Source organism: Amphibalanus amphitrite, unplaced genomic scaffold, assembly GCF_019059575.1.
Source record: "Amphibalanus amphitrite isolate SeventyFive unplaced genomic scaffold, NRLGWU_Aamphi_draft 000608F_arrow, whole genome shotgun sequence".
NCBI classification, from domain to species: Eukaryota; Metazoa; Arthropoda; class Thecostraca; order Balanomorpha; family Balanidae; genus Amphibalanus; species Amphibalanus amphitrite.
In genome coordinates, this window is record NW_024882102.1 from 384,499 (window position 1) to 410,436 (window position 25,938).

At 51.0% G+C, this 25,938-nt stretch overlaps 2 protein-coding genes across 2 annotated transcripts in view; one reads left to right on the plus strand and one right to left on the minus strand.

Moving 5' to 3' along the window:
• The window catches only part of LOC122363173 (protein outspread-like), a 92,550-nt gene extending 71,057 nt beyond the window's left edge, over positions 1 to 21,493 (plus strand). The window contains exons 17-33 of the mRNA XM_043332133.1: positions 1,485 to 3,404; positions 3,783 to 3,854; positions 4,190 to 4,573; positions 4,924 to 5,121; positions 5,513 to 5,683; positions 6,293 to 6,420; positions 7,035 to 7,226; positions 7,698 to 7,875; positions 8,300 to 8,476; positions 8,783 to 9,346; positions 9,767 to 9,901; positions 16,276 to 16,412; positions 16,811 to 16,963; positions 17,783 to 17,954; positions 19,158 to 19,296; positions 19,903 to 20,004; positions 20,683 to 21,493. Of these exons, the coding sequence (XP_043188068.1) occupies positions 1,485 to 3,404; positions 3,783 to 3,854; positions 4,190 to 4,573; positions 4,924 to 5,121; positions 5,513 to 5,683; positions 6,293 to 6,420; positions 7,035 to 7,226; positions 7,698 to 7,875; positions 8,300 to 8,476; positions 8,783 to 9,346; positions 9,767 to 9,901; positions 16,276 to 16,412; positions 16,811 to 16,963; positions 17,783 to 17,954; positions 19,158 to 19,296; positions 19,903 to 20,004; positions 20,683 to 20,846 (4,986 nt within the window). The 3' untranslated portion in view covers positions 20,847 to 21,493. The remainder of the gene's footprint in view (positions 1 to 1,484; positions 3,405 to 3,782; positions 3,855 to 4,189; positions 4,574 to 4,923; positions 5,122 to 5,512; positions 5,684 to 6,292; positions 6,421 to 7,034; positions 7,227 to 7,697; positions 7,876 to 8,299; positions 8,477 to 8,782; positions 9,347 to 9,766; positions 9,902 to 16,275; positions 16,413 to 16,810; positions 16,964 to 17,782; positions 17,955 to 19,157; positions 19,297 to 19,902; positions 20,005 to 20,682) is intronic.
• Positions 10,713 to 13,350, minus strand: LOC122363174 (ubiquitin carboxyl-terminal hydrolase 21-like). The gene has a single exon (XM_043332134.1). It carries the CDS (start codon positions 13,148 to 13,150, stop codon positions 10,904 to 10,906), a length of 2,247 nt encoding a protein of 748 aa, XP_043188069.1. The 5' UTR covers positions 13,151 to 13,350; the 3' UTR covers positions 10,713 to 10,903.
• Positions 21,494 to 25,938: the final 4,445 nt, after the last annotated feature.

Consider the following 25,938-nt stretch of genomic DNA (forward strand, 5'->3'; position numbering starts at 1 on the left):
GTTAAGTTTTCATGTACCGTTACTTTATCTTTCCATTCACCTGTTTGCTCAAACTTAGCTTGGTACATTGCCTCTCTGTCATCTTGATCCTGGAATTTGACTATGACACGCTTTTTGTTTTTCAGTCGGTGGCATGCAGTGATCTGGCCCTTTAGATCAACTTTGAGTTTTTCCTTGATCACAGTCAGGGCTGCCTCTCTTGTCTCATTTGTAGTTTCCCCCTCCTTGTATTCGGGGAAAGAGCCCCCAGAATAAGGGAAGTTTTCCTATTATACTGCTCGGCCTGGTCCAAATTTCTGTCAACCTGGGTTAGATCATCACGCAGCTTTTTGTTTTCTTTTTTAAGTTTTTCAATCTCCTCACCCATCTTTTTTTGTTCATTTTTCACAAGTTTAATCTCCTCACGTAAGGCAGCAGTCTCCTTACTCACTATCTCAGATACCAATTTTTCAATGTCAGCACGCTCCATCATTAGACTCCCCAGAAAAAAGTGGAAAAGAAAACTAGAAACTAATGAAAAACAACTCAAAAAACAACTTGACGTAGGGCGTAGGCCGAGTTAACTCACTAGCAGTAGCTTAATCACAAATCTGACCCGACCCAGAGTAGCAACGAAACTGAAATATCTGGCCTAGGTGAAAAAGGAACAGAAATGAGAAAAAAAAGAATTCAATCAACTATTGCTAAACTAACTTGAATTACTAAGCAATACTCTTCCTAACTCTCCGCATCAAAATCGATCAACACGGCAAAAATGGCGCACGTCCTCTCAGCTCGGCTGACAACACTCGAATGAGTGTTGTCAAAAGTGAAATGAGGTATGAAAGTGATGTCGCTCGGTTCAGAAGGAGCAAAAACGAATATCTACCAAATTTCATCGAAAAATATTCACCGGTTTTCCAGATATTAGACTTTTACTTTTGTTTACTTTTTGGGATCTCCGCTGTTCCTAGCGACTTTATTTGAAAGTGCGGCATTTGTTGCGCGCAAAGCAGCATATACCACCGCGTGCTACAAAACGTTTTAGTCAAACATTTAACGGACGTTCGAAAGCCTGATGACGTCATCAGATTCCCGTAATGGTTAAGAGATAGGGACCACGCTGGTCCCACCCTGCAAGTAAAGGGAAGAAATTTCTTGAACACCATAAAGCTGCGGGGGTTGTGACCAGGATAAATGGTGGTTTCTGAGCCTGGCCGCAAACTTGGCTATCTCAACTCAAAACTAATGTTAAGGTGGGAGGGTCCCTTTAAAGTTCGCTAGAAGTAATTTTCGTTCGAAAGAGAAGTTTCTTTTGCTTCGATGTAGTTAGGTTAACCACCATGCTCATATGCAGTCTGCTTTCAGCTAATCGCTAACTGACATGTCCGACATGAACTAAAACACAAGCATCCCTCCCAGGGGATCTCCCTTTCTTACACCCCTCCCCCACATATCATTCGTGAGTCACCGTCTAACCACACTCCCCCTTCTGTCCCTTCCAGCTGCGCTCTTCTCTGCGCACGCTTCCCACCGAGCCGTCTACCGGCGGCCACGATCCGGTTCTGAGCCGACTCCGACAACGTATCGCCGTCCTAGAGGCCGACAGATCCGAGGCCGAACGTCAGGCTCGTCGAGCGGTCGCAGAACAGGCCGGACATGCTACTGAGCTAGCGGAATGGCGTGGACGTGCCTCCTCGCTAGAACATCAGCTGACTCAGCTACTACAGCGGCTACAACATCAGGAACGCCAGCTGGCGGAGCAGACGGAGCAGGTTCAGCAGCTTCAGCAAGTGGAGAGGCGATACCACCAGCTTCTGAGGCAGTATGACGAACTTCAGGCGAGCCGAACTGCTGTTGAGGACGGTGAACAATGGAGGAGACACTACGAGAGACTCGAAGAACGCTACCTCAGCGATCACGCTGATTGGGAGAGACAGTTGAATGAAGCGGAACAACGACTTCACGAACTGCGGCAGAAGAGTGACGCGCACGCTGAGACGGACCGTAGCGTACATCAACTAACGGCGCAGCTACGTCAAGCAGAGACGCAGCTTCGTCAGCTAACTGACCAGCTAGAGGCATCCCGTCAAGGACGCCAACAAGAGGTGGCTGGGCTACGTCAAGAAGCTACAGTTCGCGAGACTGAGATGCGTCGACTCAAAGCTGAGCTAGAGGCACAACAGAGTACTCGCGATGCCATCAAGCAGGATAAGTCTGAAGTTTACAAGTTGAAAGATCTGGTGCATGAGTTGAGGTCACTGCTGGAAGACAGAGCGTCGGAGCTGGAAAGACAGAGGAAGGAGGCGAAGGCAGCTCGTCAGGAGCTCACTGAAGCACGTCAGGAGTTGGCCGAAGTCCGCCAGGAGATGGAGTCGGTTCAGGCGAGACTCCAGCAGGGCATTGAGGAGAATGAGACTCTCTCTGCTCGTGTCAGAGCCCTCAGCGGACAGCGAGGTCTATCAAGAGCGGGAAGTACTTCTTTGGGTACCTCCCGTGAAAGAATGTCCTCACGAAGGCAGCTACAGATCGCCAGCATAGCTTCGTTGAGCGACTTGACTGCTGGAGTCACCACTGATACCGACAATCTCGGCCGTGACCAGCTACAAGACGAATACTCAGCACTACTCGATAGATTCGACAAGGCCGTAGCGGAGATTCGAGCGCTCAAACGTCAACTCCGGGAGCTGCAGGGTCAACAAGATCAAACCGAGCTAGAAACGGCTCGGTTGAAGCAGCAGCTGGAGAACAGGAATGAAGCCCAAGCGGCAGAAGCAGCACTGATGAAGGACAGACTTCAGGACTTGACCGCCAAGCTGGCTACTTCAGAGAAGCAGGCGCGTCAGTTGAAGCAAAAGCTGGCCAAGGGCGATGCAAGAGATCGACGTAGGACGTCTTCTCTGAAGGGTCGCGAGTCTTTCAGCATCCCTGCTGAACTGGAGACCAAGCTCTCAGAATTGGAGAAGCGTGTAGCTGCCTGGGATGGCAAGACTACAACCGAAACAACGCCCTCCACTGGTAGTGCCTCTCAGGCTTCCAACACCTCCGACCAAGCAACCCCAAGCGTTCGGTCAAGTCAACCAGACGCCGCCGCCGCCACAGGCTCTGGCACTGGCGAACCAGCCCGTGCGCGACGCTCTCGCAGTTTCGAGGAATCCACCAAAGCCTGGCGACTTCGCCGAAAGAGTCTGGACTCCGCCACAGCTTCGGACTCTCTAAAAGTAATAATGCGTGTTAATTCACTAGAACAGCGAGTGGCAGCGCGGAATACCAAGTCTCCCTCGCCGCCCCGTCGTTCGCCGGCTCCTGTGAGGAAGGTTTCACCAGCTCCGGTTAGAAAGGTTCGAGCGAGGTCGGCAGAACTGAGACCGGCCTCTCCTGACCGTCCGACAGGAGAGCTGAGGACCAGACTGAGAAAACTGGAGGTGAGTGGGAGGGGATTGGGTCGGAGGGAAGGAGGTAGAGGGGGAGTGAGGAGAAAAAGGGGGCTGGGTTTCGCTGTTAGCTGAGTCATGGCTCAGGTTACGTTTTGGCGTGATGGTAAAGAGTGCGATAGTCACTTTCCTTCGTAAAAGATGCGTTAGCAGAGAAGCAGTCAGTCTGCGGGTGGATATAGAATTGATCGCTCTCTTCATAAAGATCGTGAATCCTACATGTTTTGAAAATTGAAATAGATCAGATTCGTTTCCTTTGCTACTGACAATGGCAGATCATAATGATAGGAAATGTCATTGGATGAGACGAGAGTATATTGGGTCTTCGATCATCTCCCGGGCACTGATGTCATTCCATCTGTTCAACAGAGTCTGGTGCGCCAAGTTCGAGAACAATTGGAGACCTGTGTCGGCGAGCTGCAGGCTACCGAAATACCAGAGGTGAGTGCTTATTTGGACAGACCACCTATAATGCACGGACAATGGACATCTAACATAAGATATTAGGACATGTTTGTAAAATGTATGTGCTTTGGCAGATCACCTGTGAATTGATAGTGATATCGGGCATGTAATTGCCGTGCTCCAGCTGACATTTTCCTGCCTTGGTTTGTTAAGGATACATCTGCAAGAATATGCATGCAATGAAGTAAATATTAATTTGAAAACGGAAACCATGAACTCATGTTGGAGTGGTAAAATGGTAATTAGTCTGATTTGTTTGATATAAGTGGATAGCCGCCAGTGTCTCACCACCCGTCTCTCTCCTTTTCCAGATATCCTCAGTCTGCGGCCGTCTCTCGGATACCGTCTCTCTCCTCTCCGGAGCCCGCCTTCAACCCAGCGACGGTATCCGCGCCGTGGTCGAGCGCGTGCGGCAACTCCTACTCCGCAAAGCCCACGAGCAGGCACAGGCTCAGGCGCAGCTAAAAGCGGCGCGGCGATGGACGGCTGCCGAAAGGCGGAGGCTTTCGGCGGAGAGACTGGCTTACCAGACTGTGGTGTTGGCGTGTCTGGCTGAGGCGCTACAGGCGGCTGGGAGACCGGCTCCGTTTGAGAGGAGACTGAGACTGCAGCTGCTGTTGGAGACACATCGGAGGGTGGGGACGCTGAGGCATCGACTAACGACCGGAGAAGGCGTGGAGAATGTCTCTAGTGGGGTGAGTCAATGACGCCCTGATAGACGGAGCAGGCCGTTACACGGAATGACGGAACACTCAGCCACTGAGACCGTTGCTCTGACTAAAAACCGATACACTGATGCAGTGATTTAGCGGCTGTCCTGTCTCAATGTGAAACAGTTATACATCTGCCTATTAACGCTTGCTATTTTTTATGAATGGTAACTCTGAAACGAGTTATCGATGTAAGGTCAACCATCAAAATAAGCTAACTCGTCAACGTCGAAATCATTGTTGCACACTTGTGGGCACGTGATAGTGCTACCCGACTCTTTACTAGAAAACCGTAGTTGCCTAAATACCTAAGTCATTTCTTTTCTACTGCCCAGATGGTGGAAGCGTTCTCGTCGCTCCTGGCCGAACACCTCGGCTCCTTGGAGGAGTCGGCGGCGCTGCTCCGTCCCACGGGAGCCGGGACGGGAGCCGGAGCCGGGGGGAGCTCGGCTCCTACGCGGAGGACTCCGGCGGTACAGCAGGACCGACAGCTGCGCCGACTGCACCACAGCCTGCTTAAACAGGAGTCAGAGGTAAGGAAAGAGTTTCAGCTAGCAGGAGACAGAGTTAAGACGTCAGCCAATCGGACATAGACATACGAGACTTGGGAATGGGAATGTTCAAGCGATCGACAAAAGTTAGAGGTCGCTCTGTTCGAATATATAACAGAGTGAGATGTCAGGATACTCGACCGAGGCAGGGAAGCACTTTGGTCTGTCCGAATTTAGACGATTACTCAGATTGTACTAAGAGGGAGTCAGGGACCGATTCCAGCCTTAGCTGATTAGAACGTACTGTCCCGAAGTGGGGCGTTCATCTACTGAAACAGCAGAGGGCAGTATTACGACCTTCGCCTCATCTCAATGGATCTAAGCATGTCTACGATACCGTTCCACCTACACGCTGCCTTTTGTCCGCTTCCAGGTGACAGCTGCAGTGACGGCGTTCAAGACGGACAAGCTGTCTCGCCTGGCTGAATCTCTGGCTGCTGAGACGCTGCTGGGCGGTCAGCAGCCGCCAGCTGACGACGATCAGCTACTGGAGGAGGAGAAGGTTCGAGACGCCTGGAACATGGCCCAGAATACCATCACGGAGGTGGGTGCAACGATATTATACAGACGAATGTGTCACTATGGTGAATGTTTAGCTTCTCATAATCACACTCGTAAACTAACCGTTAGTAACTATGGGCAAGCTTGTTAATTATTTATACCGCTTTCCGTCAGCCTGCGCCAGCACCTTCTAGTGAAAGCGTCTCAAAGGGAGAGTAGGGGTTGGAGGATAGGAAGGTCGCGGCAGCTCGAGAGCAAGAATGCTGAGATGGTCGAGGGGAACTGTCGAATAATTAGTAACCGACTTCCCATTCTGTGCGCTCCTCTATTCAAGAAATGGTCAGGACTCGGGTTTGAATATAGACCACGATGCTCGAGTGTGTCACTTGCTCATGGTTCTATTTTCTGCTATTCAGGAGATGGTAGAAGCCGAGATGTCGACCATGATGCACTTGACAGTTGACACGCTGTTCTGTTTTCCCATGTTTAGGAGATGGTCGAAGCCGAAATTTCGACCATGATGCTCAAATGTGTCACCTGATTCACTTGTCTATGATGTGTTCCCCTATTCAGGAGATGGTAGGGGCCGAGATGTCGACCGAGATGCTCAAGATTGTCTCCTGACACGTTGTTTTCTTTTCCCTCTCTTCAGGAGATGGTAGAAGCCGAGATGTCGACCATGATGCTCAAGTTTGTGGAGCTGTACGAGCGAGATCTGGAGGTGGACAGACAGCACTGCTTCCTGCTAGTTCAGGCGCAGCAGCAGCTGGCCGAGCGAAGGTAAGGACGCTAGGGAGTTCGGTGGACGTGGTGAATGGCATGCTCTCCATGCTGGGGCTCCGCAGATCGCTCGTTTCCACTAAAGGATTGCTGTTCAAGTTGTTCCGTAGATGTTTGGTCATGTGTAGTTTTGAGATCTTCAATCGATTCACCACGGGAGTAGATTTATTTCTTGATGTGGCAACGCTACATTCTATCAATACGCGAAGTATATTGGTGTGTTTTAGTCATCACCTTTGTAATGACGTAGACGCCACATAATCCATGTCATGGAGGGTCTTAATACATTATCTATCTACCTATCTCGAATGCTAGACACGTTTATCAGTCGCCAGAATGGCTGACTGAACCTTCCGCACCGCATTCTCCCCTGTTGCCTACTTTTTCCGCCCTACCATCCTCGCGGACGGCCTCGGCCTCTCCTTTCATAACATCACCTCTATGCAGCTGTTCCTTGCCGTCCTCGCAAACCACCCCCTCTCCCGTGCGCTCTTGTCTTCTCCGTAGTCCCTCCACTCTGATGTCACCACTGGCTGCTCCTCCCCTTGCATCTTTTGCCGCTCTCTCGCCGTCCCCTGAAATTCACCGTGCTGACGATTCCCTCTCCCCATCAGGTACACGGTAGCCACGGACAGTCTCCGGGCAGAGATGGAGGAGGCGGTCATGGCGCTCAGCCAGCGCTACGAGACAGCTCTGGCGCGTCTGAGGGCAGCGCCGGAGCCGCCGCCGCCCCCGCCGGCTGATCAGTCTGACAGACTGCTGGCTGAGCTGGCGGACGTGGTGGCTCAGAAGGCAATCGTCGACGGGTGAGTTTTTCAGTGTGGGTTTCCCTAAAGCTTAAACATCGCTGTCATTTTGAGTCTGAGAGGGGATGGGGAGAGAATGCGAAGATCGGTAGCTTATTTGTTTTATGTGTCTCCACTCAACGATATGTTTGTATCAAACATCAGTTACTTTGATTCGCTCGCAGTCAAAGCATCGTAATTTGTACGAGCATCGAAAGCCGAATGCACGAGCTACCTTCGCTATGGTGACCTGGATAGTAAACGGTAGCCGATCTGGTGCGATTAAATGTTCGCTCTTGCTGCATCTTGCAGTATGATGCCTGCCTGTTTTGACTGTATTTCGTGTCACACATTCTCAGCTATACAGACTCGAAATTTTGTCAATTTCAAGCGATACGAGAGAGGCAAATGCCTCCTCTTCAATCTGCCAATGAGTATGGCGCCGCCGACATTGCATCTATGTTCTAACTCCACCCCCTCTCTATACCACAGCTACCTCTCCGTGATCAGTGATGAGGACGAGTCCGGCTCAGACGCCACTCTGGAGATTATCGAGGAGGATCCGGCCGGGGACCGTGCCGTCCCCCTGGACACCAGCCTTCAGCGGGACAGCGCGCTGGCGGTGTTCTTCGGAGAGGGCGCGTCGGCGAGCGACCAGGCCGAGCTGCAGGTAACGGGATGGGGTGGTCTGTAATGGAATAAACGGATTGGAATGTAATGGGCTTCCAGTAAAGAAATGCTTTTTAGTCATGAACTGAATCGAGATTAATGGAATGGGATGTGACGGAATGGTCCGTCAGTGGTAGAAATGTTGGCAATGGGCCATTAGCAACTTTATCTCGAACAACATATTTGATCATCGGTAAGCCACGAGGATGATTAGAAATTACGTGCCATCGCGGAGTGTCAGTTCAAGCCTTGCACCTCCTTCATTGTTTTATCATGACAAATTGTATGTATGGGATGAGAACTAGCATTATTATTATCATAACCAATGCTTCAAAGTTCAAGTTCAGCTATACAAATCGCTTGTTCTTGCTGTAATGACCCCTTCATTCAAGCCAGGTCTCACCCCACTGTATCACTATTCCTAGCATCTCTACCGCGCCGCCGTGGAGCGCTGCCGTGGCGAACTCTCCGACTACGGTGTAGCCATCCCGGCCGGGCAGACTCTGGATGAGTTCTGTGAGAGGACACAGGAGACGGTGGCGGCCGTACGGGCAGAGTGTACCGCGCAGCTGCAGCAGGAGAGGAATAGGCATAAAGAACAGGTGAGGGCGGAAGGGGAGAATTTATGGATGAGGTAGGCATAAGAAACAGATGAGTGGTGAGAGAGGAGGATTGGGAATGGGTTCCTCCAGCGAGCATCTTTTGACCTGTGCCCCCACTCGAGTGGGGCGGGGTGCAATCAGTCTGAGTCTGACAACTTCGTCGCTTGAGCCATTGTCTTGAGACAATACCTGACATATGTCGGTCGCTGACAAAATCTGTTGATGTTTGCCGCAGGTGGCTGTCTTTGGCTGACCTCTATCCGTGGCTAGTCGACGTCTAACCATCCCGACTGCTTCTGTCCCCAGGTTCGCTCCCTGGAACGCGAGCTCGACAGTCTTCGCAAGAGCCGACTGCGCCCAAGAAGCGTCGACAAGAGTCGACGACGCGTCTCAGACATCACTGGGATGGTGGCCAGCGCAGAGCTAGAAACAGCCCCGCTTGGAGTCATACGTCAAGAATTGACACAGGGAACTAGCACTGCTAGCGTTCCAGCATCTGCAGAAGAACCTTGTCGGCAGTGCGAAGAGCTTCGCGCACGTACTGAAACGCTTTCGAGCGAGCATACCTCAGAACTAAAGGCTCTCCGTAAGGTGCAAGATGCCGAACTGGAACAACTGAGACGCGAGATGACATCTGAGGTCAACAAGGTCACAGCTACGTATGAACGCGAGAAGGAAGCACTAGCGAGTGAAGTTCGTCTTCTTCGACGACGTCTGGAGAGTCTTGAGACGGAGTATGAGACGCAGCTCTCTAGTCTACGTGGGCAGTATGAGAGAACGGCTGGGGAAGGGGCGGAGAAGCCTCACGATGACGCGCTGGCAGAGGAGAGCATTCGACGACGGTATCAGGCGGAGATCGAGCAGCTACGGGTGAGTGCTGGCTACCATAGGGATCTTATCTGTACAAGATCTCTATACTGGCTGCTGGAGCCATAAGGGGTCCCGCGCCCGGCATTCCTTCTTAAGACTCTTCGATAAAAATACCCAATCGTCCTGTTCTATAATAGGAGAATGGATTGCATAAATTTTGGGCCAGCCCATGGGAATAAGAACTACATGTGCAGTTTTCAGCTTAAAATTTTTCTTCTCACTTACTTGCCTATAACCGTCCTGGCTCGTTCTTTATGTTGGGGTTGGTCAGCGACCAGCGTGACATCCGTGCGTTCCATTGATAAGATATTCTGATGCCGTATGAAAAGACCTAAGCGTGACCACTATGTTCTCTTTCGTCAAGTTGCTTCGGTAAAATTAGGCCTGTGATGTGTAACATTTATGTTCTCGTTCGTTCAGGCACTGTGTGAGAAGGGCCTGGTAGCCATGGAGAACTCCCACCGTCGCATCATTGCCGACCTAGAGGAGAAACATCACCGCGAGCTGCGAGCTCTGGAGGCGGAGAAACAGCAGGCGCTGGCGGAGGAGACGCAGGTAAGAGAGAAACGCTGACTAGCGTATTCTCTTCATGCACCCATATCTCCGTCCTTGGCAACTGGCAGATTGCGGTTGGAACGTGCGAGAGCTTAAAGATCTCGGCTGTTTACATAACATGCACAACCAAAAGTCATTGTCGGTGAAAATATCACAACTGGCGATGTCATGGTAATTTTACCGATTATGTCGTCCTCGATATGCTTTTGCTGACTGCTTATTGTTTTGAATTTGATGCACTGTCTCATTTTTTTGACTATCATGCCAATATTAGAAATAGCGTCTTCAAATCAGTGACTTCTCCCGTTTACTACCATTATACCGGGTTGCCCAGAAGAAACGTTCCCAATTTTAAATCAATATTTCTCAGAAAGTGATAAAGATACAACATTGAAACTTCCAATAGTCAATGCGGCATATATTTTCAGCAAATCGTATGATTTTTATGTTATTCGGTCAATTACTTTTTAAACGGTTCGTGTTTCTAGCATGTCATGTAAAAATCACTTTTTTGCTCAGATGTTTACTAAAAATGTGAGTGAACGGGCCACTTCCATCTCGGCACCACGGCCTGCAGCCAAGACTGCTTCTGGCAACTAGCCTCATTGATGGTTCAGGCCTCAGGGTGACACATTCCCTCTCACCTTTTTCCTTTTTCGGTCGATTTACTATTTGATCTTCTTGAAGGGAGGACGATCAGCAGTAGCCCATGCACCGTGCCGCTCCTTCTCTTCGAAACAGGACTTGTTTTGAAACGAATGGCATCCATTAAAGCAATTTTGGCTTAGCATTTGAATATTTGGCACATTATTGCTATGCGGGACAGTTTACAGTTCACGATAAAAAAGACCGTTCTGGTTTTTAACAACACCTTACACCCAATATCACAAATCACGATAGGCCGCTGGCTAGAGTTGTCCGTGCAGAATGTGCGCCGGCCGGTGTGACTACACAGGGCCCGAGCGGGTGACGATCGCAGGCTCCTCTCCCGTGACTGGATGACTAGACGTGGGTCGAGCCGGAGCGGTGTTTCGAGCCGGCCAGCTCAAAGAACAGCACGTATGCCTTTCCGCTGTTGACGTTTCTCTGATCCATCACGTGGACCCGCGAGTCGTTGTACTCGTACCACTCTGCCGTGTACGGGTGTCGGCAGTAAGCGGTGTAATGTCCTGAGAGCAGCGTGCCAGAGTGGTTCGCCACGCCGTATAGGCTGTACCGGCAGGGCGTCTGTCCGGCCGAGTAGGGCGACAGGTCCAGACCGTTCATCGAAAAGTCGACAGTGATGTTCAGCTTTCCGCCGAACCTCTCCTGAGGCGAGAACCGCTTCAGGTGCACCACGAGGATGCGCGGGAACTTCTGGATCGAGAGGCTCCTGGTGCACTTTTGGCGCTTCTGGCACTTTGAGCAGGTCGGTTTTTCGTCGCCATCGAGCACCTCCTCTTTGGTGAACAGGTCAAAACAGGCCTGTAGGCGCACCTGGCCACTTCGTGACGGGATTGGCAGACTCAGATCCCAGAACGGGCTGAAGGTAACCGATTCGTGGCCACATACCGTGCACCGCAGGGTAGCCTTGAGCTGGCCCACGAACAGGTCAACAAACTTGGAGTTTTCCAGGCGCAAGAAACGTTTCCAGGCCTCCATTGACTTTTGACTGGCGCTCATTGAGTCATCGATGTCGGTCGTGATCGGCTTTGGCCGGCTCGTCACCCGGTTCACGTCCTCGTGAAGTCCCTCCAGCAGATATCTGAGGAATTCCTGCGCGTCTTGCTGCTGGGAGCCCATGAAGCGCGGCGCGAGCCGTTGGATCATCGACTTGAGTGGTGCGGTGGTGAGCACCCGCTCCGTTTCGTCCGAGGATGTCCACATGTCGCGTATCAGAGCGCAGAATGTGTTCATGAGGGACCCCTTCGTAGCGGCGGCAGGCATGCTGGCATCTGAGGAGCGTCCATCGCGCAGGATGTAATCGTGGAGAGCGCGTGTGTTGCTCAGGCACTGGACGACTGTGTTCAGGAAGCAGGTGTTGCCCGTGTTCCTGAGGCCGGTGAGACCGAGCGGTCTGCCGTCAGATTGACTGCCAGTCCCGCCTCCGTCTTCGCAGGGGTTGCCGGGCAGTGAGCGGTGAGACACAACGTACATTGTGGCGTTCTGGTAACACGAGTTACCGTAATTGGGAAGTCCGGTGTAGAGCGGATCGTTGCCGTGTTTGTCGGGGTCTGCGGCTGGGGTCAGCTGTAGCTCGCGAGCCGTGTGCGCCTTGCCGCCGTGCAGCTGCAGCGCCCTGCTCTCCTCCTCCAACTTCTTCGGCGACGGCGGCGACCACCTCTGCTGGCTTGCCACTAACCGGGAACCACCCGAGCAGCCAGACCGCCTCGAGCCGGCCGCCGTCGCCAGCTGTTGCTCAGCGCTCTCCCTGTTGGGGCGCTCGGCGCTGAGGTGTTGTTGGGACGGGTCAGTGGCACACTCCAAGAGAACTGAAGCGGCGTTACCTCTCACAATGGCGATGGAGAGTCGCTGCCAGAGCCACTCCATCTCTCGCTGGTCGCCGGTGACCGCCGCCATTTTAGCACCAAGTTCTTGGAGGAAGGCTTTGGTCGTAGGACCACAGGCGCCGTCTGTCTCAAATGCAACTGGCTCGAACCTGAAACGCTGGGTGAGCTGGGCGTACTTTCGGCGCTTCTCGTCTTCTGCTTTCTTGGCCGCCGCCCCAGACTTCAGCGCGGCACCTCCCAGTCTTGAGTCTGCGAATGTATTGACGCATGTCGCATCCCAAACTAGGCAACGGCCATGCGAGAATGGGTAGATGGTCATGCCGTCTGGCCTCTTTCCGTCGCCCCGGTCGACACCATACGGCTCGAGCTGAGCTGGTATGCCTGCAGTCGACAGAGCACGTCTGACTATGTCGTTCAGTGCTGTGTGGCGCGGTAATCTTCCAGCACTGAACTGACAGGTGAGAGCGTGGTGTCCCTTGACGTCGGCAGGCGAGCCGCACCTGCAGGCGTGGACGCCGCTGCAAACATCGGCGCCGACACGTAGAGCGACTGCGATTCTCACTGTCTCGTTGTCCAGGTGGGTTCCCAGACTAGAAGACGGGAGAGCTCTGAGCCATGCTCCGCTTTCAGGCGTCGCTGCGCCTAGGATACGAGCGCGGTCGAATTGGTTGGCTTCGAGCAGAAGGCGGTCCCTTTGGTGTTCGGCGATCGGAGCGTCCCAGGATTTCTGTCGGTCGCGTGTGTCGTCTGCAGGAGCCATCTTGCCGCCAGCTTTTACGAGCCACTCCTCTTCTGCCTGCTTCAGCTCGTTTAAGATTTTATCCGCGAAGCTTGCCGGCAGGATGGTATGTAGCAGCTGCTGGCAGCGGTGGAGCGAAGCGATGAAGCTCGGGAGCGCGACTTCCTCCGTTCTCCTCAGTCCTAGCCCTCCGAGTCCGGTAGGTAGGACGGCCTGTTCCCAGTTCATGTCGCTGAATCTGACATTCACCAGCTCTTCCATCGCCGCTCTGATGACCTCATCCAGCTGTTTCAGCAGCGCAGGATGCTGGAAAAATGGCGCAGCCCGCAACAAGTACTGAAGCTTGGGGAGCCATAGACTATTGCGGAGCAGGTAGAGCGCAGAATGAGCATCGAGTCTCTTCAGCCGCCCGACCATCCGCACGAGGTCCTCCCTTTTGTCCTGTGCTGAAAGCTCCGCAGCGGCTGCCGTCAGTGGCGCTCCGAGGACAGTCTGTTAATCCTCTGACAGGACAGATGCACCTGGAATGATGTGGTGGAGTTGGCTGATGGTTTCTCCCTTGTTGTCGACTGTTGGCACGATGATCTGGCACTTGGAAGGGTTTACTTGCAGTCCGACTCTGGCCATCGCTGGAATGAGTTTCTTCAGGTCAGAATATACATCGGCGCGGTTTCCTCCCAAGGTGCCATCATCTAAAAACCAGGTGTTCATAGAGCATGTAGCGGAGCTAACGATGCTATGAGTTGCCAGGGCGAAGACTGCAGGACCGGATGGATCGCCTTGCTGCACGCCGGCGGCCGACATAATCTTCGCAGTGCCATGGAAAAGAGGCGTCGGTGACGAGTAGGCTTGCCACAGGAGCGGGTACAAAGAGGGTGCGCTGTCCCGCACCACGGCCAGGAAGTGGTCGCGGCGAATGCTATTAAAAGCATTTTGCATGTCGATCTTCACTACGACATCCTCTTCACTGAGGAGCTTGACAAAATGTCGGGTGGCGTGTGCGGCAGCTTCGCATCCTCCGGTTGTTTCAAAGCCCAGCTGGACGGGCCGCAGCTTCTCTCCGAGTTCCGAACATAGAGGCCGAATCGCTACCTTGGTGGCGAGTCTGCGGTACGAAGAGCCGATGGCTATGGGTCTGATACCGCCGCATGGTTTCTCAAGGGCCAGCAGAGAAGCAGTGAAAAAGACCTCTCGGGCTGCGGGGGGGAATGTCTCCGCTCAGGGCCAAATTCACCAAGCGGGTCAGAGCAGTGATGAGCCTTCTGCCGGCCTCCCCGCACGTGTAGCCCGTCATATCCTGGAGATGAGACGGACTGAGTCCGTCCAGTCCCGCGCTGGAGCTCGTGTTGAATGACTTCACTGCAGCTTGGACCTCAGCACAGGAAGCTAGCAGCGGCTGAGTCGTGTCGTCCGGAGGTGATGGCAGGCAGATGTCTTCAGGGGCTGGTGGATGTTTCGCTCGCAGAGCGTCGATGGTCTTGCTTGTGTCTTGGGCAACTGCATCAGCGGAGGAGAGAAGACGGAGAGCCCCTTTCACGTCTCCGTCCGACAGCTTAGACTCCACGGCCTTCTTCCATTTTCCGCTCGACCTGTCCTTCTTCGTTCGGTTTTTGGCGACAGTTTTCGGCACATTCAGAGTCGTCTCGTCGTAGTGATGGGGGTCCGTTGCGGACGGGTCAGTGCGATCGTCGATATAAGCGAATATCTGTCGTTTTATTTTCGCTGTCAGGCTGGACTTGTTAGTCCCTTCTCTCGCACTTAATGCTTCATACGGGAATCGCATAAGTTTGCTCCACGGCCCCACCTCGCTGCTTATGACGGCCTTCTCTATTAGAGTCGCCAGCGCGTCGGCTGCGGAGATCCGGGCTCCCTTGGGAATTCTCCGCACTACTGGACGGGAGCGCCTGAGGCCGGCCAGGGTCAGCCCAAGGTCTACGTCAGGCTCCGGCTGTTGCAGCGCTGTTAGAGCGGACGGCAGACTGGGGCCTGGCTCCGGGCTGGATGGAGTCTCGGAGCTAGCCTTGACGCAGTCCGGGCACCACCAGCGGTGGAGCGCGTTCGCCTGCGCCCTGTTGAGACGGACACATGACATGTGCCAGTGACGACTGCAGATGGCACATTGCATGTACCGCTTCCTGGTGCCGGTTTTTCCACAAAGTGGGCATGTAGGTCGGATACTGGAATTTAGCGATATTGTAGTTGCTTGGTCAGATTTACTCGTCACAGGTACAGGAACTGGCTTGCGGCATGAGTTATGAGTGGGACCTACTGATATGTCTTTTATTCTCTTGGGGGTTTTCTTGCTGTTTGCGGTGACCCACTTTCCGCTGCTGGGGTCATAGCCCTCTATGGATGAATCGGAATCGATATCCATTTGTGCATCGTAGTTTTTAGGCGTTTCGGAAGTGGCAGGATTAGTTTCTCCTTTGGTGCTAAGTGAGTGAAGGGAGTGCTAAATTGTAAGCACGCGATCAACTCTGAAAAATCGAGCGCTGTAGGCCAGACTCGTCTACTCGAATATTATGGATTTTAACGAAAATATTGGATTTTTCACAGCTTTATATCTTAATTACTTTACATTTTCTTACGTTCAAATTATCACCAAATTATTCTACATAAAATTACGAGCACGTCAATATCAATATGTATGTACAAAACTGATTATCTACGCGAAATGGGCAAAGATAGCGGGACGAACCAAAAGACGTCCGACCATTTCAATCTCTACCAATCTGCTTTGGCACATTGGTGGGACAAAAATATTTGAAATAACAGCACACGTGCTGGTATCATTCACGTGTTCTATTTTTCTATTTTTTCCCAACGTGGTACGTCTAAGCCAATCATTACTACCGTTCAATAACGGCAAAAAAGCAAAAACGTCTTACTTAATTCAACATAATATTGCTGGCTTGAAAATGATGGTACAGTGTTATAATTTGGCATACCAATGCGCAAAGAAGTGACGCAAACTTGATGAAAATTTTGGCTCGTTATTTATACTCGAATTTGAGATATAGGCCTCCAAAGTTTGGAACGTTTTTTGGGGGGGGGCACCCGGTATATCATGCGATACGCATAATATTCGGCAAGGAAGAACGATACAAATGTAAAGTCCGCGTTTAACGTTTCTTGATTTGTGGCAGGCTACGCTGGCTGCTCTTGACGCCCTCCGAAAGGCTCACGAAACTGAGGTACAGCGCGAGATCTGTAAGTTCAAGGACGAGTTCATCAAGAAGATGCAGCCCACGCTCGATGTCGGCAAACTTCAGAAGGAGCATGTGTGAGTACTGGGCTATGGGACTATAGGGGGAGGTTTTTTTATTTGTGTCTTACTGGGTACAGTTGTGACGTCACGAGCAGTAAATATAGAGGCGGTCAGGCTGGATAGCCCAGTTATGGCTGATCCTTCTCACCCCTTGGTGGTGATATGCTTGTAAAAATTTGCGTTATCTTGAATATAGCCGAGAAACGAGAGCTGTTATGCTGGTTTGTCATTTCTTTCGCAGTCCACGTGTTTTCGAAAGACGTAGATATTGTTAAACGTTATTGTGTGTGTGTGTGTGTGTTTTTTTTTTTTGTCTTGCTACATTGCTGTGAGACGTTTGTGTCTTTGTGTGTTAGCTTATCCGTTATCCGTCCATCTCTTGACGCATGACGCATTCTCCTTCCTTTCACCAGAGCGGAGATGGGCGATATCAAGGGTGAGATCCTCAGTCTGAGTGAGAAGTACAGCATCAAGTGTCTGGAGACGGCCTCGCTGGAGGAGAAGGTGGAGACACAGACCCGGAGCCTTCAGGAGGCCAACCAGCGCGTCTTCCAGCTGGATGCCAGGTGGGAATACTAACCCAATAACTCACAAACGAACGAACTCACGCACGTACTCACTCACTCACTCAGTCAGTCAGTCAGTCACTCACTTACTCACTCACTCACTCACTCACTCACTCACTCATTCATTCATTCATTCATTCATTCATTCATTCATTCGATTCCACCGTTCCGTGCCTATCCTCAGGATACTGAAATCCTTCTCCACGCCGCAACCCCCCTCCGGGCTGGACAGGCAACTTTATCCCATGCGGGCTGCTCCCTTGGAGCGGCACCGCTGCTCCCGAGGGAGCGCACCCCGTAGCCGGGTGCAGTGAGTACCTTGGGGCTGGGTGGCCTGTCCTCTGGACGGGCTCAGCCCCGGTGACTCACTAGGGTGCCTGCCCAGACCAATGTCTCCCCATATATCCTATCATCCTCCTGGCTCTGAAATGGTCTCATTGGACCGAAAGGGCCTAACCCAAAAAAAAAAAATCATTCGATTCACTCACCCACTCACTCACTCACTCACTCACTCACTCACTCACTCACTCACTCACTCACTTTTTCACTCACTCATTCACTCCTCACTCATTTAAAAAACAGTCATCGCAGGCAATTTCATGCCAGGATTTCGCCTCATTGCATGCTTGAGTTTGTAACTGTCAATGAGCTCCATCACTTCACGTTCGTCTTTGTATTGTGCTTATACCAATGATAGGTGTCATTATACATATTTAAAATACATGGACATGTTAATGTGTTAGTGAAGCATCGGGATAGCCCGGAGAGGGGAGGTTATGCGATTCGGGAACGTTCCGTGACACCGTCTTCACCTCACAGGAACAAACAGCTGCGGGCCCAGCTCTCTGCCAACATCTCTGAACTGTCTGAGGGTAACAGCGCAGCCGGGAAATCCTCAGCCGGTCAGCAGCTGGCTCTGGCCCGCAGTCAGCTCACGGAAACCCGCGAGGAGGCTCAGAGGCTGCAGCATCAGCTGGAGAGCACTCAAAAGGTAGGACGGTGGGCCAGGTTTGCTTATGTTTCGTGACAGCTGCAAATGGTGTGCTAGATTGCGCTAAACGTGAATAGAGCGAGGTGTTTAGCAAATGCTGCTTACGCTGCCTCGCCAGCCTAACGCGTGCTGTGCTGTCCTAATAAGACGCTTTGAATTTGTACTTGCTAGACGATGAGGCTGGGCTACCTAGTACCTACCATATAATTACACACTTGACGTGATACCCGAGTAAATAGTGAATTAAATATATCTTGATTATCTCTATTTTATAACCGTTTTTTAAGTTCTAGCTAGCAATTTTCTGTTGGGGTCAGCCGAAAAAAAAGTAAAAAAAAAAATAACGTTACATTTTGGAAGGCTGGCATACTCGCCGTTTTGAAGCTGGATCGGTGCCCGTTTGGCCGCCTTGTATTCAATGCCTCTGTATATTATTGCCTGTTTTTGATGTCCTTCTGTAGGGCCCTGTATCTGGCAACTCGTAGCATAGATAAATTGTGTAATAATACGAGCAGCCCTCTAGTCTCTAATGTCGTAACGCTTTTGCTGTGTTCTTAGCTTGCCTTGCTTTTGACCGACAAATGACTGAAACACTCAGTACAGTGTTTCATGCTGAGTATTTCTGTAATGAGTCACGCTACCGTTGTAAATAACGAATCTATCAAAAAAAAAAAACTTCCAGTTTACGCCGCTGACGATTGACGAGTCTCTAAATGCTTTTTAGCCCATAGCATGACTGTTATATGGTAACACCGGCTAGTCGCTTCGAACATCGACTGTTGACTGTGCTTATAGCTGACTTCACTGAATTGATGCTGACTGTGCTGACTTCTGAGTTCTGACTGCTGCCTCAGTTGACTTTTGACCGCGCTGATTGCTTTTTGTACTGAGCTGACTATGCTGACTTTGTTTGGACTGTGCTGACTGCCAACTATGCTGACTGTTAATGCTAGCTGCCGACTGGACTGTGCTATCCGCTGACCGCTGACTGTGCTGACTGCTGACCGTGCTCTCCGCTGACTGTGCTGACTGCTAACTGTTCACAATGCTGACTTTTGACTGGACTGTGCTTGACCGCTGACCATGCTGACTGCTGACTGTGCTCTCCGCTGACCGTGCTTACTGCTAACTGTTCGCAATGCTGACTTCTGACTGGACCGTGCTGACCGCTGACCGTGCTGACTGCTGACTGTGCTGACGCAGCGCGAGGCGGAGCTTACGGCGTTGTGCGGTCAGCTGTGCTCTTACCTCCGTGCCGAGCGTCAGCTTCGTACCGATGAGGTCAGCTCGCTTCGGGCAAGGCTAGAACATGTCGTTCTCACGGCTTCGAGATGTCAACAAGGTACGAAAACTCGGCCTAGCTGTGCAGGAAACGGTACCTAACCTACAGGGTCCTTTTCACGGCACTCCGTTACCCGACCATGCTAGGCATTGGCGCTAGGTCTCCATGGACATTGGGCACGTGGACGAAGTTAGCAATGTTGTTTACGCATACATGAATACCGAGCGCCAATACCTGGTAGCGTTGAGTAGCGGTATGTCGTGAACCAGGGCCCAGTCAGCGTCCCAATCCGTTGGGATGCTCTACAGCCCACACCATCCTTAAGATATGCACGCTTTATGCCGCAGTCTTTGTATTCGCTTTTGTGGATAATTGCTTTTGTAGCGATGCGATGCTTTTGATATGCTAATAGCTGGGAGAACAAGCTTGCAGTTGCGATCTTAAAGGATTTAGTGATTTACCATAAAAGTTATGTGCATTATTGATAAAGAGTAACTGCATAAATTGTAACCTTCCTGCTTTCGTGCATCATGCCAGCTAATTCTTTCTCATTTCACATAGTGCTGAACCTTTTTCAATTATTATTCACCCTTCGTTATTTTTATTGTGTCATATTTGCGACAAAGACAATTCTAATCTGACCGAAGTCCATTGTCTGGTGTGCAGGGTCGCGGGTCGGCGCGCACGGCAGCGGGGGCTCTTCAGACGCGGAGGAGCAGCCGCCGCGTCTCCGGCGGGGCGCCAGCCTCAACCCGGCCAGAATCCGAGGTAAGACGCAGATAAAGCTCGGGTAAAACACAGGTAACGCAGTGATCACAGCATGAGGGTAGATAACATACACGTCTCCGGCGGAGCGCCAGCCTCAACTCGGCCAGAATCCGAGGTAAATGAATACGCCAAGACACAGCTAAAGCATGGGTAAAGCACTGATCATAACGTGAAGGAGGGAACAGGCACGGTTGTGTAACGTCTCAGGCGTCATTGTGCCAGCCTCAACTCGGCAAGAATCCGAGGTAAGACGCAGATAAAGCACGGATAACGCACTGATCATAACGTGAGGGAAGAAACAAACACGGTTGTGTTGTGTCTTAGAAGAGGCGTCAGCCTCAGCCCAGCCAGAATCCGAGGTAAATGAACGTGGCAAAACAAAGCGCACATGTAAAGCGTAGATAACATATAAGTCATGAATCGCATGTCGAGGGAATTGACAGTTGTATCTGAGCTCCAATCCAAGGGGAGAGAGCAGGAGAGCAGGTGTAGGAGAATGTCTGCTGCTTTTGAAGCTGTGAGCTAATGCTGAAAAGCTTATTCCCCCAACGCTGGTCCTGAATTAACTATTCTTATCGTCCTTTATCGATGAATCTGCCAATGCCGACCTGTTATCCATCGCTGCCTCTCAGGCCACTATACCGCCGACTGACATCCCGTTTCTCTCCGTACTTTCAGAGCTGATGCGGTCTCCCAGCTGCCCGCGGCTCACGGGCTCTGTCCTGTCTGCGGCGGCTCTCGGCGGTCGCCTCTCCTCGCCTCTCTCCGGAATGGTGGCCTCTCGCAAAAAGGTGTTTGAGACTCCGACTCCCGACAGCGGCCGCCAGACTCAGAGGATCTGAGGCCTCAGCTCCGACCTGAAGCGATCGTGATCTGGATTGATCATGGCTCCGCAACTACCAATCTTCCTGTTACCGATGATCAATGATCATGATTCTGTGCTGGTGATAGCTCCGAAATGTTGCTGTCACCGAGGGTGCTATTTCGAAGAACCGCGCTATGTTTGAGCGCATGTTTATAGGTGGCGCTGGTGTCGTTAAAAGAGGGCGCTGGCGCTGATTAAAGATGGCGCGGGTGTGTCGGCTCTTCAGCCGAGAGTAAGAGTTGTGCATGAATGTCCGTATGTGTGCATTCTAGAGCGGTTGAATTTGTCCTTGATAGTATGGAGCCTCATTTTCCCCACCTGCTGCCTAGTGGTGGCACCATGCAATAACAGTAGCTGGCGACGTCTAGGGTCGACCACCAAATCGCAAATGCCAGCGGAGACTTAATTGCTCAACGTGATTACAGGGGAAAGGCGAATGCTAGAAGCTGGCTGGTTCCTGCGGTGTATGTGTGTGCGTGTGTGTGTGTTTGTTTTTGTCTGCTATCAGAGCCTTAGTGACGGATGAATGCCTCGAAGAAATACTTTGCTGCAAAGCTCACTGACAATACATAAACTAATATTTACTTCTGACAATATTTTGTAACAAATATACAATTTCTCTGATGCATTTGGTGTTTCTCTGGGACGTAACCGAAACTAGACGCGCTTTAGGTAATTAAGCACGCTCCACCTTTATATTCCGAAGTGGTTTCACTACTAAGCAGATAAGGAATTAGATGCGACTTCATTTTACGAGCTGTAGTTTCAGCAATTGTAAAAACTGTCTACGGTGCGGGATAAACTCGTTTCCAGTATCCGAAAGCGCCTGCACACGTCGCCTGTTACTAGGTATTTCGACACTGTTTGACCTCGTATTTGACAATGATTGCCGATTGGTGCGCCTAAATCGTTCACCATGGTGGTATAGTCGCACGCCCGGTAGAAGGGTTATGGGTCCGAGGTGTTTCGTTATTCAGTGGCTTTAACTACGTAGATGATTGCGAACATAATCTAAAGCAACATTTTGAAATATTGTTTCTGGTCGACACGCTTCAATTAGTGGCGCCGGCATTTCAAAATAAGGTGAACGAATTATGTAACTTCACTTGCAGCTCATGGATTGATTACATTTCATGGAGACTGCAATAGTTCACACAAAACTAGCATCACGATATGGAGACTGCAATAGTACACACAACAGAAGCACCACGGTAAGGTGACTGCAATAACTCAAACAACACCAGCATAACGGAATGGAGACTGCAATAGTTCACACAAAACTAGCATCACGAAATGGAGACTGTAATAGTACACACAACAGTAACACCACGGTGTGGAGACTGCAATAACACACACAATAGTAACATCACGTTATGGGGACTGCAATAACACACACAATAGTAGCACCACGTTATGGAAAGTGCAATAGTTCACACAACTGCACTGGCGGATCCAGGCTTCCGTTGGGGGGGGGGGGCACTCATGCCGGAGCCAAACCTAGGGTACCGTAAACCGGGGTGAGTTGATATGGGATGGTGAGTTGATATAAATTGCTAGAAAAATGTTAAAATGTGTGCTGCTCATCCATTTGTAGACCAATTTTCAGTTTTCTTTTTCTGTGAAGTGAAGCAACCAATAAGTGATGCATATTGCTGAGAAAGGCATGCATGTGGTGCAGTGCCTTCTTAACACATCACTTTTTTCAAAGTCCTTTTTTCTTCTGATTTTGAAACTAAGGAAAAGTCCCCACCCTACAGCAAAGACGGTGGATATTCATGGTACAACATGCACTGGAAAAGAAACTACCAGCAATTTACAGTTGATCCCAAGTAGTTTTGGGTTTCATCTATAACAACGCTTTTTTCATGGGTGGAGAATGTTTGAAAAAGTTACCCCGGCCGGCGACCGATAGTCTGAAAGACGACTAAGCTCACGTTGTTGTCAACGATCATCATAAACAAACCCCTATATTCTGCCCATGGAAATGGAATAATGGACGTTGTGTTTGTTCAAGGGTGAGCGTTGTATCCGACATTGTATCATTCATAACATTGTTGGCGATGATTGAAAAGGCGATTTTCTTTTAAGTGATTTTTTTACTTAAACTTATGCAATTTCACAACATATCCAAACCATACCCATCATGAGTCATTATGAGTAAATGTTGCGTTTTCAGCTTTTTATTGTGTCTCAAAATAGCTACAAAAAGATGACAGCTCACCTCGTAGGAGCTTTACAGAGAAAATTGAACGTTCGAACCAAAGCACTAAAATGGGTCACTGACATCCAGGGACACAGTCTTTTTCAATGTTGGGTGGCTCAACCTCTTATAAGACAAACAGGGAGTCTATCCAGGGATATCGACCGGTCCCGGTCTCGTAGCTCAATCGCTTGAGCGTTGGACTCCGCGTGGCGAGAGCACGCGTTCCGGTTACAACAGTCCGAGCTCGAAGCGTGACGGACGCTCGGTGTATGAGCATCCTGACGACTACGCCCTGACGGTATGGTTGCGGTTTTTGGCAGGCCAGTCGAAGGCAGTGAGGTCAAGCAGTGGTTCTAAAAAAGTGCGCCGAAGGCGCGCCAAATTTTCGAAACCGAACACGATTTGAGAGCAATCTTGGCATTGGCACCCACACACGGGTCCTAGGGCTCAACGCCAGCGCATGGTAAGTTGAGTACCTAAATAGTGTAAATAAATACCTTCCTGATTTGCAGTATTACGCCCATGGCAGTCAGCATCCGACAAACGATAGTTTTCTTTTCTCGTATGGCGACAGCTTTTAGGATTTACAAGAGTGGAAAAGTTACCCCGGCCGCGCCGGGGTATACTGAAAGTTACCCCGGCCACGGCCGGGGTGGCCGGGGCAGGTTCTCCACCCATGGCTTTTTTATAATTTTAAGAAAAGTGACAGGTGGTGAGTTGATACCCAGTAAACATGCCGACGTCGGCCCAACGTCGGTTCAACCTCGGCCCGACATCGGCTGGACGTCGGATATGCCCGCATGTTCCGACGTCCAGCCGAAGTCCAGCCGACGTCGAGCCGACGTCGGGCCGAGATCGTTTGCCGAGGTTGACGAGATCGTTTGTCGTTGGACCGACGGGGCCGACGTAGGCATGTTTATTGGGACTACGCGCCAAAAATATCAACCGGGGATTCGAGCCCCCCAGTCGCCGACGTCGGCATGTTTACTGGGACAACACGCCAAAAGCATCGTCCGGCGATGGGATTAGAACCCGTGTCATTTGAACGCGAGGTTAGTGCGCTAACCACTACACCACGCAGCCAGATAGCGAATCTAGTTTGTTTTGTTGGGTTATGCCCTTTCGGTCTGACCAGACCATTTCAGAGCCGGAAGGATGATAGGATGGAGACATTGGTCTTCTTGGCGAGCACCCTGGGTCCAGTTCATATAGAGTCCCTGGTCCCATTGCTGTTACGTGACACTTATTGGAAAGGGCGACCCCACAATGGATTCATATAGTTAGCCACTCTTACACACCTGCACCAACGTTTCCCAAAGTGTCCCTTTGATAAGTGGCACTTTGGCAAAGTGACACTTGCCGACTGGCCTTTCTATATGAACTGGGCCCGGCCCTGGTGAGTTGCCGGGGCTGAGCCTGACCAAAGGATAGGCCGAGCAGCCCCCAAGCACTCACCGCACCCGGCTATGGGCGAGCTCGGCTTACGGGCGATCCCAAATGGGATAAAGTTTCCCGTCCAGTCCGGATCAGGGGGTTGCGGCGTGGAGGAAGATTTGAGTTTCCTGAGGATATTTTGGATACAGAAGCTCTTTATGAAACATGAAACATGTATTTTATATTATTTTAACGGTCAAAACAGCGTCCGATGTCGGCCCGACGTCGCCCCGACGTCAGCCCGACGTCGGCTGGACCTCGGCAATTGATCTCGGTCCGACGTCGGCCCGACGTCGGCTGGACCTCGGCTGGACGTCGGAACATGCGGGCATATCCGACATCCAGCCGACGTCGTGCCGAGGTTGGACCGACGTCGGGCCGACGTCGGCATGCCGATGCCGAGTTGCCGACGTCACCCCGACGTCGGCCGACGTCACCCCGACGTCGGCCAATCAAGTGGTGAGTTGATATGCATGATAAGGGCTGATAACAGGCTGGTATTAGCATGAAATATGGGTCTGCAGGTAAGACAAAGTCAATTAGACCAACTCTTCACCTTTTCTCTACCCACATCACCCCATCAACCCCCAAAAGCTTTAGTTTTTATGAATGCTTGAGACGAGGCCTGTTAGTATCACTGATGTTAGTTGTCGGACTTTCGTCCCCGTCTTGAGTTGAGATGTTAGTTTCACAACGTTTCAGCCAGTAACTTCTCCGGCCGTAGTCGGATATGCCTCGATAGTGGAGTGGTTAGAACTGTGGACCATTACTGGGGAAACCCGAGTTCGATTCCCGCTGACTACAGGAGCTTTCGAACGGTATGACGCGTACGGCGCAACGCCACCAACATCCAGGTCCTTCTGAGGGTCAAAGAACACCTGACGACGGCCGGAGAGTGACTGGCCGAAACGTTGTGAAACTAACATCTCAACTCAAGACGGGGACGAAGGTCCGACAAATAAGATCAGTGATCCCAGTTTTTTTTTCTGTGGACATACCTAACATGCAAAAGGCACAGCACAACTCCCTGTCAAGTCTCAAGATGGCTCCCTACAAGCTACAAAGGAACACTATAGAACACATATATACATACAGATTAAAAAAAAATGTTATAATTATCCGTAGTTTCGAAAATGACAGAACTGTCGTTTCTGTATGGCTAACAGCACGGGAATTCTGATCTCGTGAAACTGATAAGTTTTCCTGTTTGGCAGTTGCCAACCGAGAATGAGTGACAAAATGAAATGGAACAAACAATATAAAGAAATTGACTGGTGTTTTAACCCTCGCCCGTATTCGTGTTTTGCCAGCGTCTAACGTATAGGGGGAGGGGGGTTCCGTTGGAATCCCATCGTCGTTTGGCCCCTGATGGAGCTAGAGCTTTGCGGAAAAAATGAGCGTGTTGCCCGAGACGCAAGGAGGCCGATGATAA